The sequence below is a fragment of the Lagopus leucura genome, unplaced genomic scaffold, assembly GCF_019238085.1.
Source record: "Lagopus leucura isolate 7727_CA_CO unplaced genomic scaffold, USGS_WTPT01 Super-Scaffold_100016, whole genome shotgun sequence".
NCBI classification, from domain to species: Eukaryota; Metazoa; Chordata; class Aves; order Galliformes; family Phasianidae; genus Lagopus; species Lagopus leucura.
In genome coordinates this window covers 1,753,213-1,768,285 of record NW_024962270.1, presented here as the reverse complement: position 1 = coordinate 1,768,285, position 15,073 = coordinate 1,753,213, and the positions used below count along the sequence as shown (strand labels likewise).

Below are 15,073 nucleotides of genomic sequence, written 5' to 3'. Positions count from 1 at the left end.
CCATGAATAATCAAGCTTCATTTTCTAATTAGTTTTACTCATCACCCTGCTGCTCCATGCCTCTGCTCATTTGCATACCCTTTTTCCAGATAAGGGCCTTATGCTGTGAGGCACCGGGGAAGTTCCTGTCCCATGATCCCATCTCCCCAGCCCTTTGCTGGATGTTTCCTTGCTCCCAGCTGTTCTCCTCTTCCCATGTAGTGCCCTGGCTAGAGAAGGTCTTTCTGCTCAGTGCTTTTCTTAAGCCTTGTTTCCTCCAGCAACAAGGTGGTGTGTTCACGTTGCCTGGCTGACCTGGCTGACGTGTCTTGACTCCAGGATCCAATTTCACCCAGAGTGGACAGAGAAGAAAGGCTATCAAAGCACTGGGTTTGTACAAAGCTTGCGGGAGCAGGAGGGGTCCTGCTGGGCAGTGGAGGGCAAAGCTGGAGCATGAGCTCCATCGTTTTGAGGATGTGCTGGGGAAAGAGTGGTTTTGAATGCCCTCACCACAAATGCGTTTAGCCATTGGCTGTCTCCAGCCAAGAGAAATCATACCATAAAAGCAAGTTGCAGAAGCTAGGCTGGTGACAGTTATGATGATTGTTTTAAGAAATATGCTATTTTTGTAACATAGGAGGCTCTCCTGTAGTCATTCCATTTTTCTTCTCCACCTTCCTGCACAGATACTCAATAAGAATCATCATCTTTCAAGGGGATTTAGCAAAGCAAAGGGCTTGCTTATGATTCATTTAACCAGGTTCTTCTAATTGTGCCGTTGTACAAATATGGTTTCTCCTCTGATTTCAGAATAACCCTACCTTGGCTGCTGTGGTTCCCAGCAGTTGGTGTGTCCCTGCCCATGGGGCTCGCAGCTCCTGCTGACAAGAAACCATGATCCTCCCTATGAGGCAGAGGTGTTAATGCCCAGCAAAGCTCAGTTTGCACACTGACAGCCTGCTTACTTTGGAGCTGCCATGCCTTTTCAAAGCAGTCACCATTTGTCAGCCAAACACAGTGGTGAAATTCAGATGCTGTGAAGGTCTTTATGAGAGAGACATGGGTGTGATAATCTGTACCGCACAAAGAGCTAACAAGAGTTTCCCACAGCTGCAAAGATCAATTTTGTGCTTGAGGCACGAGGCTTTGCATTGATCCATCTCTGGGCAAATACCTGCCTTTACACACAAACCACTGCTTTCAGAAAGGTTTGCAGGTGAACGGGGTCAGCCCAAGAGGAGTTCCTGCACCAGCTCAGCTTGATCCTGCTTTCATGTCCGTTTTGTCACTTTAGCTCCTTTTATTCCAGCAGCTCCTCGCCTTGTGCCTGCTGACCAGGAGCCCTGCTCCCATAGGGAACCAGCAGACCTTCATTTCATTTGAGGCAATCTTCATTTTGCTAGTGGCCCCGGATGAAAGCTGGGAGCATCGTTTGCATAAAGCGGGTGAGAAGGCAGCAGGCTGGAGGCCATCACTCATCGCTGAAAGGATGATCATTGTTTGTTTAGCTCATTCCAGAATAATGGCTCTGCTGGGAACACCAACCCAGTATGCATCATATCTTTTATAGTATATATTAATTTAGCGTAGACATTAGGCCATCATTATTCCCTCCTTTTAATTCTCATGTCTTAGCATTCAGGATCAGTTTTAACCCAGCACACGTCTTTGTTATTTCATAGTGTAAAATAAATAAAGCTGGAGGCAAATACATTTTTTTTAATACAAACGATTGTGAGGAAGTGATGGATATAAAGCACGAAAACGTCTTTATAATTTTAAAGCTTGAATTTCAGAACACAGCGTTTTCATTAAACGCTGCAATCCATTCATTTTGGAGAGACAGATATAAACACAAGCAAATTAACTCAGTAGTTCTCATGCCTGGAATCTTTGTGATGAAATTGCCTATTACTGTGAGTGTAAATGTTTTCAAATAGTTGAGGCATCAGGAAAAAAAGCAGGAAGGGCAGGATAGGCTGCTCAGGGATAGAAACCATGAGGACATCCTCTCCAAACGCCCCACGTCTTTGGTGAAAGGACTTCAGGTAACCTGTGGTTGCCCCATGGGAGGAGCAGAATGGAGGCTGCTTGGGATTTTTTTGTTCTTTTTATCATGAATAACGGTCTGGGAGGGTGGTTTTGAATCATTTTCTTTGCTGGCTGCTGTGAGCATTGGAAAATCCAGCTCTTAACTGATCGGGTGAGCAGAGGAAAGCAGCACACATGCCAGGAGCCGAGGGCTGAGCATCATTGGCATGGCATGAATACACGAAGCGCTGGATCGGTGATGAGCCCAGAGAGTCCTTGTGACTGCTGTATTTAGAGCGCTCACACGGCGCAGAGGGCTTTCAAAATACGCCGACAGAGACGGTGTGTGTTTGCCACCTGAACACAAGGAATCCACTCGGCGTGTGGAGCACCGCGATGAGCCCGGCACCAAAACCTGGGGGTCGGGTGGGGAAAAAAGCGCAGCTGGAGCTGAGCTGGGGGTGAGCACAGCACACGGGGACGGTCGAAGGACGGACGGGAGTCTGTTCAGCGGAAAGGCGATCCGTAGGTTCAGGCCCGTACGTGCGGGCTGACCGCGCGGGACGAGCCGAGGGGTGCGGGCCGGCTGCGGACCGTTCGCTCCGGGACCGTAACAGCGGCGGCGCGCACGTGGAGCAGCGCGGCACTCCCGCTTCGGCAGGGCCGGGCCCGCGGCGGGGCGGAGCGCGGGGCGGGGCCGTGCCGAGCCGGAGCTGAGGGGGGGCGGGCGGCGGCGCGGGGGCTGCCGGGAAGGGCCGGCGGCGGCGGCGGAGGGGCGATGGCGGCGGAGCGCGGCCGGGGCGGTCCCCGGCGGCGGTCGCGGCGGCTGTGAGCGGCGAGGGCGGTCGGCGGCGATGCGCGGCGCTCCCGGCGACGATGGAGGACCGGTCGCACAAGGTGCTGCTGGCGCTGGTGATGCTTTTCCTCTTCGCGGTGATCGTGCTGCAGTACGTCTGCCCCGGCACCGAGTGCCAGCTGCTGCGGCTCCGCGCCCTCAGCCCCGCCGCGGCCGCCGACCCGTACCGGGCGGAGGACGAGACGCCGGCCCGCTTCGTGCCTCGTTTCAATTTCTCCGCCGGCGATTTGCTGCGGAGGGTGGACTTCAACATCAAAGGGGACGACCTGATCGTCTTCCTGCACATCCAGAAGACGGGCGGCACCACCTTCGGCCGCCACTTGGTCCGCAACATCCAGCTGGAGCAGCCGTGCGAGTGCCGCGCCGGGCAGAAGAAGTGCACCTGCCACCGGCCGGGCAAGCGGGAGACGTGGCTCTTCTCGCGCTTCTCCACCGGCTGGAGCTGCGGGCTGCACGCCGACTGGACCGAGCTGACCAACTGCGTGCCCTCGGTGGTGGACAGCAAGAAGGAGGTGCGGCTCCGGCCCTCCAGGTGAGAGCTGCGGCGGATGGCAGCGAGCTCGGGGCGAACAAAGCCGTTCCCCCGCGCTGCGCTCTGAGCGTTTAAATGATAATAACCCGCAGGCTGCCGCAATTAGAAGGAGCTTAGCGAGCTGCCGACGGCGAGTGTAGGTCGGGCCCGGGTTGCCGTGGGGCTCCTCGGGCTGCCCCGGGGCTCTGGCGCATCCCCTGGCCGTGCTGCAGTTCCCTGTGCCCCTCGGATGAGTGCTGACTGGGAAGGGCTGAAGTTTAGGTTACGCGAATGTTGGCAAAGCGGAGGTTATTTTGCGTCTGAGTGTTAGCTGTAAATATTTGTGCTGCCCTCCAGCCTTAACCCTGTTTATTTTAGGTTTGCGTTTAGGATTTTAACAGCGCTGTTCTCTTTACCCCTGCACTTTCCATAGAAGTTGCCAATCGGACCGGAGTGCAGCTGGCTGCCCGGCCGGAGGTGCCCCTGCATTCCCAAAGCTCGTTCCACAACACTGCGATGGTCACAACATGCAGCCCGTCCACGGCTGAGCGCTGTGCAGCACTGCGGTTAGGGTTTGGGTGTCCCTTCCCATTGCTTCGCTGGGAATTGAGGAGCTAAGGGTGTCGGTCCTATTGTGCTGGCAGATTAATGGCAGGTCCCCTCACAATGAGGGTGCTGGTATACATCATGCTGTCTGAAGTCAAGTCTGAGCACAGATCTGCTTGAAATAGAGTGCGATTTCTTTCTAGAATTCCTTTTATATAGCGTGACACCACACTGCCATCTAGTAGAAAAATGGTTAGCGTCGTTATCTTTCTGTAGCCAGGATGAAGCTCTTCATGAGACTCAGCTATTGTGATTCTTGCTCTTTTGTTTTCCTCCTTGCTTCAAAATTCAGTTGTTTTGTTTTTGTGGCGCTCCATTTGCAAGCACCAGAAGCGAAGTCTTTGCCCTCTGGGCATATTATCTCCCCAGTTTCCCGGGCTATGTACTTTATTTTACCTGTCCTATGAGTGCATTGTTTATCAGCAGAAATGGAAATGCATAACTGCTGTCTCTTTTGCAGAACACCTTCAAGTGAGAATTCTTTCCCCACCCCAGAGATGGCTCTGCCCTGCAAAGCTTTGGGGCACTGATTCCATTCCCTCCCCGGAGTCACTGGGTCCCCTTGGTGCTCAGGGTTAGTCAGAAAGATGGGACAGCCCTTGTCCTGGGCTGTGTGAGGCAGAAGGGAATGCTGGACTTGGAGAGCTGAGTTTTTGTCAGTGGCTTTTGGCTTTGATGGATTTTCTTTTTTTTTTTTCTCTCTTTTTTTTTTTCTTTCTCTTTTTGCATTCCTGAACGTGCTTTTCTGAGTCAAAGCAGAAGAGTTACATCTACCTTCCCAGCAGCACATAGTGATGGTTCCTTGTCCAGCAAAGCCACGTGTACCATCAGAACTGGCTTTGTGAGGCCTCTTGACTTGAGATGGAAACCCAGGGAGGGGAAGAAGGTAAAGCTGTGATGATTGTGTGTTAGGTAGAGGTCTGCTCTCTAAAAGCCTTTGAAATTATGTTACGTTTTTAATAACCTAATTACACAGCTTGCTTAGTAGCTACAGTTATTCTCTCAAATAATGTCTTGACAAGCAATTATTTGGACTGCAACTTCTAAATGTTTAAAAATACAGAGACATTCTTAAATGAGCAATAATCTCTTCAGGTCTTTCTACACATTGTAACGTCCAGTCTTTAATTTTACTTTGCGTTCTCGATTTAGCAACGTTCAGCTGACAACCAGTTAATTAGCTCCTATTTGGAGTGCCGGTAACGGACACTCATCCAGGCGCGTTCTGGGCAGATAATCGCTCCTTTCAGAGCGGTGGAGGTGTGGGATGAGGTGGCAGAGCGGAGGAGCCGTGCTGGCTGCGGCTCTGAGCGGGGCCAGCCTGGCTGTCCCTGTGCTGTGGTCTTTGGAGGGGGCTGGAGGGGTGCAAGGCCAGGGTGGGTGCATCAGGGCGTGGAGCAGGATTCAGTCAGGAGCTGGGGAGCACGGCATCCTCGAGTGAAGCTCGGTGAGGGTGGGAATTCCTGCTTATAATGAGAGTGGTTAAAAGTGAATCTGCTGTAAGGGTGTTTTGGATGGCTCAGCAGCTGCATTTGGTGCTTTGTAGTTACTGTATCCTAGCTGCCTAGCCTTGTCTGGGAATAGAAATGAGAAATAGTTGTTCCAGCGAACTTTCTGGTTTGCATCTGTATGTCATTAGTTTGCACAGAGGTTTGTGCTGAGGAGCACGGGGTGCCTGCTTGAGGCTGGTTAGATTGGCAATTAGCTGGAGCATTCCCTAGGAGCTTCTGCTTTTTAATAGAAGTTGAGCCTCTGTTTAGGAAGTCCAGAAGATCCCCTGTCCTGGATCTCTAAGGTTCAGCATCACCGTGATGTGACCTGATGGGATCAGCCTTGGGGCTTTGCCTGTGGAGAATCTAGTTGCCTGCATCACTTCTTCAGGCACTGCTCTTAATCCCATCAGTAATCTGCCTGTGTTTTCTTTGGGAATCACAGAGTTGAAGTTCCTGCACTGGAGCTGTAGAAATAAATACTCAGGATGACTCTTAGTGATAGGTATATATATATTTTTTTACTTCGGATTTATCACAACAGTACTTTCCTGCCTCTGAGCATGTCAGTTACCAAAACTTGCCCTTCTTTGTAGCGGCGGCCTGTGCTCCTTAATATGAATTAAGTATATAAATAGAGCTGCTGCCTCGTCCTCCTGACTGATGGCAGACTGTCCCTGAAGCCGATTTTGCTTTAGTTGGCCTTACCAAATGGGCATGGAAGGGAGCAGCAGCGCTGCAGCATCCTGAAAGGTCAAAAAAAGCCAAGGGGGAAAGCACAGGCAGAGCTGGTGCTTTGGGAGCTCTGGATTTGCTGCTTGGGAGACTGGTGGAGTGGGCTGATGGCAGTGGTGGAAAGGAAGGGGCTGTCTCAAACACTTGGCATCGATGGTGAGAAAGGAGAAATGTGCCTTTTCCTAGTCATGAGTGACTGACTTGGGTCACTTGATTGATTGTGGAAGCCTCAAAGCTTTTGGCACGCTGAACTGAAGCAGCATTCAAAGCAACTGTGCATGAGAGCATCCCACGACTGAGATTCCACTCGGCTCTGGCTAATTATTATGGGAGGTATCTACTGAACTTGTCTATAGCAATAAATCCAGTGGCACCGCTGCGAGAAACAAAAGGGCTTGGGGTTAGGCTGGAAAATGTAATGAGACGTGGGAGCAAATACAGTTACCTGTGTTTTTAAGTGATGTCATGACTTTGTACCCTCACTGGGTGAGTTGTGGCAGTGGATAGGGGTCAGGCTGTACTTGGTGTCCCTTCTGGCTGGTATTGAAAGAAGGAGGAGATGTCCTTAACGAGCTCTCAGAAGTCTGGAGCCAGCAAGTCTGGAGGCAGTGTTAGGCAGCTCATGCAAGCCTGCTGGGCCGGCAGCAGGGCTGGAAGTTGCTGGCTTTGGGAGAATCTGACGCTGGCACCATGTCCTTGTATTCTGTGGCAAAAAAGCCCTGGCACTGCATGGGCGTCCTTGCCATGTAAGAAGATTTGGAAGAGTTTAATTAACATCAAGGGGCATCTTACGAAAATCTAAAGAAAAGATGCATTCAAACATTTATGGTGTTTGGCTCCTTCGATCGAACAGATTAATCACCTCACTCTTAGACAATATGGTGGGAGTTACATTAGCAATTTTTTCCTAGGAGGCTGCATGTGGGGCTCCTTGCTGGTAGAGCCCTGGAAGAAGGCAGCTCATTGCAGGCAGTGTGGCCATCAGCTCTGGCACTCAGCTGCTCCTGGGGTGTGCCCCGTGTTTGGCTTTTTGCAGCTTCTGCTTGAAAGGGGAAAATCCGTGTAGCAGAAGCCGCTGCAGGGGTTTTGCATCAGTGCAGTGTTTCCCCTGTCTACAGGGGCTTTCGGCGAGTGCCAAGGTGCTCTGATGCACAGGGCTGATAATGACGAGATTCTGTCCAGCTTTGGCAGGAGGTGGACGATTAAAAACCACTGGATGCTGATGGAGCAGAAACCCTTTCTGCCTTCCACCTGGGGAGCAGTCGCAGCCTGTGCAATGTCAGGTGCTGGCTTCTTGTTGCTACTCATGCTGTGAGGCTGGTAGCGAGCGCTCCTGCATCTGGATACTGCCTGAATTAGGCAGGGCTATCGCTTAGCCACAGTGTTGGTGACCTAAAGGCTGGAGAAGGGCAGGGAACAGCCCACCGTGGCTGTGGGGTTCTCATGCTGTCACAGAGCTGAGCTGGGCCTGATGCGGTGTGATGGGGCAGTGGTGCAGCCTGCAGCCGGGGGCCCTGAGGGGATGGTGGGAGCACTGCCGTACTGCAGGCTGCATGGCATAATCCCCTTACAAGGCCTGAGCTCGAACGCCTTGGTCATGAACTTAAATTCACGTTTTTAAAGCTTGCACTATAGCTCCCTAAATGGATAAGGCCTGTTTGCAGATGGCATTGGACTTCTTAAAGACCATCTTAAAGGGATTAAAAAAATTCATGTTCCCTATTAGGCCTTTTCAGTTCTGCTCTAACCATTTAATAAAGCACAAAGTGACTTTTGGTGATTTAAATGCGGCGATCTCGTGCGCGTTTCCTGTTGCCTTTTATTTTAAATTCGGAAAATTGGTCTTTGGGGGTGAGGGATGAATATACTTCTGCAATAAATAACAAGCAGGGATGGCAGCAGAACAAGAGGCGAGGCAGTGAGGGTTCCCTGTGCTGCTTGTTCCATTTGTTATCCAGGTCAGCCCTCCCTGAAGAGCGGAGTGGGGATGGGAGCACCGTAGCACAGTGCTGTTGTACTGAGAGACACCATTTCTTTGCATTGAAAAGGTGCCTTTCTGCAAATACCTGTGGTTTGGTTGTTTTTCTTTTTTCTGGGAATAGATAAATATTAAAAGGAAACTATAAATATGTGCTTCAGTTGTATTAAAATAGACTCTGATTGTGCCATGTGATTCTTCTTCATACCTTGATAACCTTTGCTAAAGGTTATTGAAGGCACTTTGAAATGGAGCATCACCGATAGGTTATTTATTTTTATTAAAAGACAAATTGTCAAGTTTTACATTGGTTTTACGTATTAACTGAGATAATTTGTCCCTCATTTATTTAATCTGAATTGTCAGGAATCATGTTCTCTACTGATGTAAATGTCAGAAAAAAGGACTTATTAGTAGATTTGATTGCTTTTTAAATTTAACTAGCAGAGATGCACTGGCATGCCTAAGAGAATTGGTCTGTTTCTTGTGAACAGTTCAGTGCCTAATGAATCACTACAATGTACTTTTCTGAAGGAAAGTGGAGCAATTTAAATGTGCAATGCATTGATTTACCTCAAATGGATTAGGCCTCTGTGTGCAATCCTTTGCATTAATTTACTTTCTCCATGACCATAATAATAAAGGCAGTGTTTCTGTGTGGTATCAGCTCAAATTAACTCACGTAAGTTGCTAGAAAGCAAAATAATAATATGTGGCTGACCACTGAGTGTGGGACTGGACCTTTCTGCAAGCACTCAATTGTAAGGACGAGAGAAGTCTTTCCAAGGCACTGACCTTATTGTGGGGAAAGAAGTGTAGATGTAATCTGTGCAATTATAATGGATTTTGTGTGCGTGGCCAGATCTGTTTTATAAAATAGCTGTTGTAATGATAGAAAATCTGTGACTGCAGTAGTAAGTTTTCTGTCCCACTCCCTGTAACATCCAGTCTGTGCAGCTGCAGCCTTGGGCTCTGCTGCCTGAGCAGCTGGGGGTGAGGATGCACAACTCTGGGCAGCGCCTTATTTAACCGCTTAGCTGCAGGCATGGCTCTCTGCTTTGTGTCATGCTGTGGGCTTGCTGGGGCTGAGCAGCCCTCCTGACTCTCAGCCTTTTTTGGAATTACCCATGCACACTCCTTACGTATTGGAGGGGATTAATTTCCTCCCACTTCTCCAGCCACTGTTCCTCGTTGCTGGACTGCTGCCTGGTGCCCTTCCTTGCTCCCTGTCTGCAGCTGGAAGCCTGCCTGGGCACAGCTGGGGAGGATGGAGATGTCGGATGGGGTTTATGGACAAGAGGGGCTTGGTATGGGAGCAGCATGCTCCTGCCTTCCTCCTCCAGCAAGCCAGCATGGTTTACTGCTCATGATTGATTTGCTGATGCTGGCAATTGTACAGTGTGTTCCTGGATTAATAGGGTAGTGCCGAATTATTCAGGCATTATTGAAATGAATCACATTTGAGATGAGTAATAAGTAGCAGACTTTCGTATTTATGAATAATTAACACAGTAAAGTTTTTTCTTAAACAGACATGAAAAAATGATTTAATTTGTACTGTGAACGCTCTGTAAAATTAATGAAAGATAATTGCATTTTCTAATGTGAGACTAAGAAGCCAAAGCTATATATATGTGTATCTATCCGCATGTAAGTTCATACTGCTGATGTAAGTAGTAAATGTAGAATTCCTTCAGCACATTTGCACTGGGTGCGACCTGTTTTTAACATTCAGTGGTTTGGTGGGTTTTGGTGGCTGTTTTCTGTTGTTGCTTTGGTTGAAATAAGGAGTTTGTAAACACTTAGCACACTTGTTCGTTCCATACACTTGGGTATCTGGCTGGACAGTATATATACTCATATGGCAAGCTAAAGTTTTTGAATGAGTGACAATTAGGATTAGCTTTTTCCTTCCTCCTTGACCCCAGTCTTCTCCGTCACCCATTCATGCTTTTAAAGGCAAAATCCATTTGACGTATTGCTTGTTTACAGCTTTGAGTGGAATCTCTGTTTATTTAGCCTTGAAAAAAGATCGTTAGTGCTTAGAGGACCTACGAGTCATAAGATCCATTAGTGATGAGACTCAAATCATATTACTTCTTGGTTCTCGACAGCTTATGCAACTCTGAAGGAGCCAAACTTTTGATGTGAGAGCACTAAATATATGCAGCTATGAGAGAGAGGATCTTGTAGCATTAAACGATTTTGTGCATTTACATAAAAGCATGAAGATGACGATGCCTTTCATGAGATCCTTGTAGCAAATGCTCCTAATTTTCCATAATCAAAAGAACTGTGAAGTTTTTATGCTCTTAGAGGTCCGAGTAACTGGGAGATCAGTTCCTCCTTTATTCTATTTTCGCATTGGGTAAATTAGAACGTTGCAAGGCTCCCAGCAGCAGGGATCTGCCCTTTGAAAGTACAGTTTGAACTGTAGGGTCCTTCAGCAAACAGCCAAATCAAATTGCTGAAGCGCTCTCTGGGAATGATTGTATTCTTCCTTTAACGGCAGCTGTTTTAACCCTCTGTTAAGAAAAGCAAAGTTTCACCTGTCAAAAGTTTCTCGTGTTGCTTTTTCAGGTTAACTGAGGAGAGAGCATCCTTAAGCGGGTCTAGGGAAGGTTAATCTAATTTATGTGATACTCAAAACTCTGCTGCTAAAGAAACTGAGACTTAGGTGGAAGTGCTTGATGTGTTGCCTTCTGTTTGCTGTCCGTTTGCCCGTGGGAAAGCTATTCCCAGGAGCAATCCTCAGCTCTTCGGGGGCTGTATTTTTATGGGAAGATGCTGCTGGGTCCTGCCTCTGTGCTTGCTGTACAGACTGAGGACTGCAGTGGAGTGGCTGTGGGCAGAGGCAGCTGTCTGTCTGTCTGTCCCTCAGGCAGCCTTCCACCTCCAGCCCATGCCACTGCTTGTGGAGAGGGAGGGAGGAAGGGGCTGCATGGCTTCTGTGTTTTGCAGAGCTTTTATTTTTTTCTGTGGGGGTGTTGGATCCCATCAGTGCAGTGGGAGCACAGAGAAGTAAGACAGAAGAGCTCAAGGAAATGTCAGACGCAACAGGATGTGTCTTCCTGATGACTGCTGAGTGATTTGCAAAAACATAAATGGCATAAATTAGCCTTTAACTCTTTCAGTTCCTACTATGCTGCCAGCTGGTCACTGGTAAGACAAAAAGCATCTGTGGTGGCATGCTCCCCCCTCCATTACATTTTCTGTTTTTCTGCCCTGTGGGAAGCTGTCATGTTGGTTCCCTTCCCATGAAGGGAAGAGGGAAGCTTTCTGACTGCTGTGGTCACGCTGCTCACTGCCTTCACACCACAGCTCTTACATCAGTTGTTGGTTTCCCCCCACTTCCGTGGGTGAAGCTGTCTCAGGCTTCACTCTTTGGGCAGAACAGCTTGGAGGAGTCAGAAGCACATAGAGTTGTCCTGAAGTATAGCCTAAGCATGTCCTAACGATGGGTCCGTGGGACTGGCTCATGGAAAAGAGTGGCGAGAAGAGCTAGGATCTGCTCTCTCTCCTGCTAAATCAGAAAGTTTGGGTACATAACACTAGGCATTGATGGCCAAAGCCATCAGGCCCGCAGAATTGCTTTTCTGCTTCATGCTTGTGCATTGTCTGCTCCCAACGGGCCGCCGCAGCCACTCAGGGCAGATAATTTAATATCCTTGTCTCTTGAATAGTGTTCATTTCAAAATGTACCCTATAGAATCAAACCACTCCTTCTGGAATGAGTGAGGCAGAGCCCAGGTGAGTCTGTCTTCTTGAGTATAACTAATGCATTTTGCAGTCTGCAGTTGTAAATGCCTTTTTTCTTAACCCCATTTACAGGGGAGGGAAGGCACAAATGAAACCAGAGGAGCTGCACCTGCAGCTGCTTCCCCTGAGAAGTTGCTGGCTTGCTTTTCCTTCTGCTAGTCGAATTTTGTATGTCAGCAGCACTCTGGACGGGAATATGATCCCAGAATGTTATGGATAGAGTTAGATTTATAGGGTGGAGCTGAGATATAGCGGTAATACCTGCTGGATTTTGGAGGCTGCAGCTTGCTGGCAGCGGTGTAGAACGGGGCTGTGGCTGGGAATGAATTTTAACTGAGGAATAGTTTGGCAAGCTGTCTTAGCACCCTGTATTTTGCAGGATATCCAACGTGCTACCACATGCAAGAAGAGATTGCAGTTTTTTTGGAAATAAAGTCACCAGAAAACGTCTAGGAAATGCTTTTGTGCATTGCTCTACGTTTGGGTTACTGAGCTCTTTTGTTACTTTCAGGGACAAAAGTGTGTGCATAGCTGTCCTTCTCTGTGGGTTGGGTGAGGTGAGTTGGGCCTGAGGCTGGTAGAGATGGCGTTTGGAAAAACCTGCCCTCCATCTTTTTATTGGGACATTTAACCCAAGGCATGCAGCTGAGAACAGTGCTGACATTTCAGGGTGGTTCCTGCTTTGCAGAGTTAAGATTTCATGCATTGGGGATGTCTTTGCTCTGGTTCTCCTTGCTGTAATCCTCCTTTTCCCACAATTTCAGCTGCTCAGAGCTGCAGCTGTGAGTGTACCATGAGGAGCAGAGCGTGTAGGGGTGGGGATTGCTGAGACAAGTGAAAACTGAGATTCCCCATTCCGGGGCCCAGAGAGCAGTTTGGGTAAGTAAGCTGATGCATCCATGTGGCAGTGTCTGTCCTGGTGGTACGTGGGCTTTGAAATGGAGTCCTGAAGAACCAAGAGCAGCAGCAGTTCCAGGCTTCTCATAGCAGTGAAGCCTCTGCAGCAGTAGATACTTTTGCTGGGCAGGTTTGGTTTGGAGCTTCAGGAGGGTGTGAGTTTGGACATCTTTTCCACCAGCCTGTGGGGAAGTGGGGCCAAAAGGCAAGCTCCATCTCACCCACATTCAGCCCTCATGTCAGCCAATCTTTGCTGTAAAATCAGTCAGTGTATCCTGCAGCACAGAGGTAAAACAGCACAGAAAGGACTTGAGAATAGCTGCGCTCACAGAGAGATAAAAATTTCTCAGAGCTGGGATTATGGAAGGATCTGGCTATTTGTAAGATAAAAGCAGATTCTGCCTTGGTTGTGGTGCTGGGGGATTTGTGGGCAGCGGCCGCCTGGCCCTGCTGCTGCTGCTTCTCTGTAGCACTGTGCTTTTTCAGGCTGACTGTGTACTGAGCTGCAAATTAATTTGCTTTGGAGGCTGCCACTATATTCTTTTTTAAGGAATCTGAGGTTTTCTTGTTTCTTGTCTGAGGGTTTATTTTTACCTTTTCCACCACATTTTGTTATTTTCCTGGAGAACGCAGGACTGTTTTGCTTCTCCTCTGCCCATCCATCACCTGAAGTCACGGTCTCCCTAGGGTGAATTGATTCCTGCGATAAACCTGTGTATTCAGGGAAGAGTTATGGGTGTGAAGTACAAGATCATACTTTATTTTTTCCCTGTACAGTAAAAATACTTAATGTCCTATATATAAAGTTATATTAAGCTAAGTGAAATTCGGGTCTCTTTACTCCTGTGATTAAAAGATCTTCTTAAGGTTGCTTATATGTCTCATGGTACATGGTGGAATCCCAGTACTTCTACTTACTGCTTATAATGGAAGCCAGGTTGCTTACACCTGGGCTCTGACACCTCATGATGATCAATACTCCAGCTGAAATCTGATCATCAAGCAAAAATAAAGCAAGAAGGGGCTCTCTGAGCATTAGGTGTTACTGCTGTGACCTTCTCCTCCGTATGTCCAGCTTGCTTAGCTTGTTTCCTTATAGAGGGCAGCTTAGAGGTGGACACCTGATGTCGCTGCCTGGCTGCAGTGGTGTGGGAGGTCCGGAGGTGATGGTGAGCAGTGCAGAGGCAATGCCTGCGATCGGAGCCTTTTTGCAGTGTGTGAGGCAATGCGTTTGGATCTTTGTGTGTAAGCTCTTGGTGTGACCGTTTCTATTAAAAACAAAAACAAAGCACAGATAAAAAAGGCATTGCATTTCATCAGGTGATTTTTCCAGTTGCTCTCTGTTCGTAGCAAGCCATGCTAGGTTAGGCATCAAGTAAGGGGTGTCCCTGCAAACACAGGTCAGGTAGAAGTCATGGCTCACACGAGCGTTTGCAGATGGCTTGCCTAACCAGGGCTGCATCTTTTACAACGCAGCTAATCGCTTCTGTTACGGCAGAGAACGGACTTAATTTACTATGAAAAGTGGGCATCTGGGATGTGATTTAAAGGCAGCAGTTGTTGTTCTGGGCTGCTAGAAGGCACTGCCTTTTGGTATATGTGGGAATTTGTTTTGGGCTGTGTTATAGGGCTTGAGAGGTGCACTTTCTTCTGGAAAGTGGATTTCAGTAAGGCTGTGGATGCTGAATAACATGCTGTGGTTCAAGGGCACGACCTGTACTAATGTCAGTGGTCCTGAGCTCTGCAGTGTGTTGGAGTTGGTTTGGGATGTTTGGAGAAGAGAAGCAGAAAAAAAACTGGGCTTCTTAGCTCGTGTGGACAGCATCCATTTATTTTACAAGCTGCTTTTCATCTTTGGGCCGTTGAGATGAAACATTCCTTTCTGTTAAGAACAAAAGCAAAAGCCTTCACTTTAATGCAGGTACCAGGGCTGGGAGTGCTGCAGCCACTTATTGCATCGCTTGGCTTTGATCCTCGGCTGCGGCGTAGGAGTGCACAGCACAGCTCAGGAAGGTGTGGTGGTGAAGTGCTTTCAAGTCCCTGGTCTAGACTGACGCCTGTGAGTGCTCCTTGAGCTGGTGGGGTCACTGACAGCAGCCCCATCCCCTGCTGGGTGCAGCTTTCCCTACAAGCATGCCCCAGAGGCAGGGAGATGGGCAGAATTGCTGGAAGAACGCTATTAGGCAGGCTGTTCCCTTCCTTTTTTGAAGATTCTCTTAGTGGTGTTTATT

General features: G+C 48.5%; 1 protein-coding gene across 1 annotated transcript in view; it reads left to right on the top strand.

Annotated features, from left to right (window-relative positions):
• The first annotated feature begins 2,886 nt into the window (after nucleotides 1-2,886).
• Nucleotides 2,887-15,073, top strand: part of HS6ST2 (heparan sulfate 6-O-sulfotransferase 2) — a 102,288-nt gene continuing 90,101 nt past the window's right edge. The window contains exon 1 of the mRNA XM_042876615.1: nucleotides 2,887-3,398. Within this exon, the coding sequence (XP_042732549.1) occupies nucleotides 2,887-3,398 (512 nt within the window). The remainder of the gene's footprint in view (nucleotides 3,399-15,073) is intronic.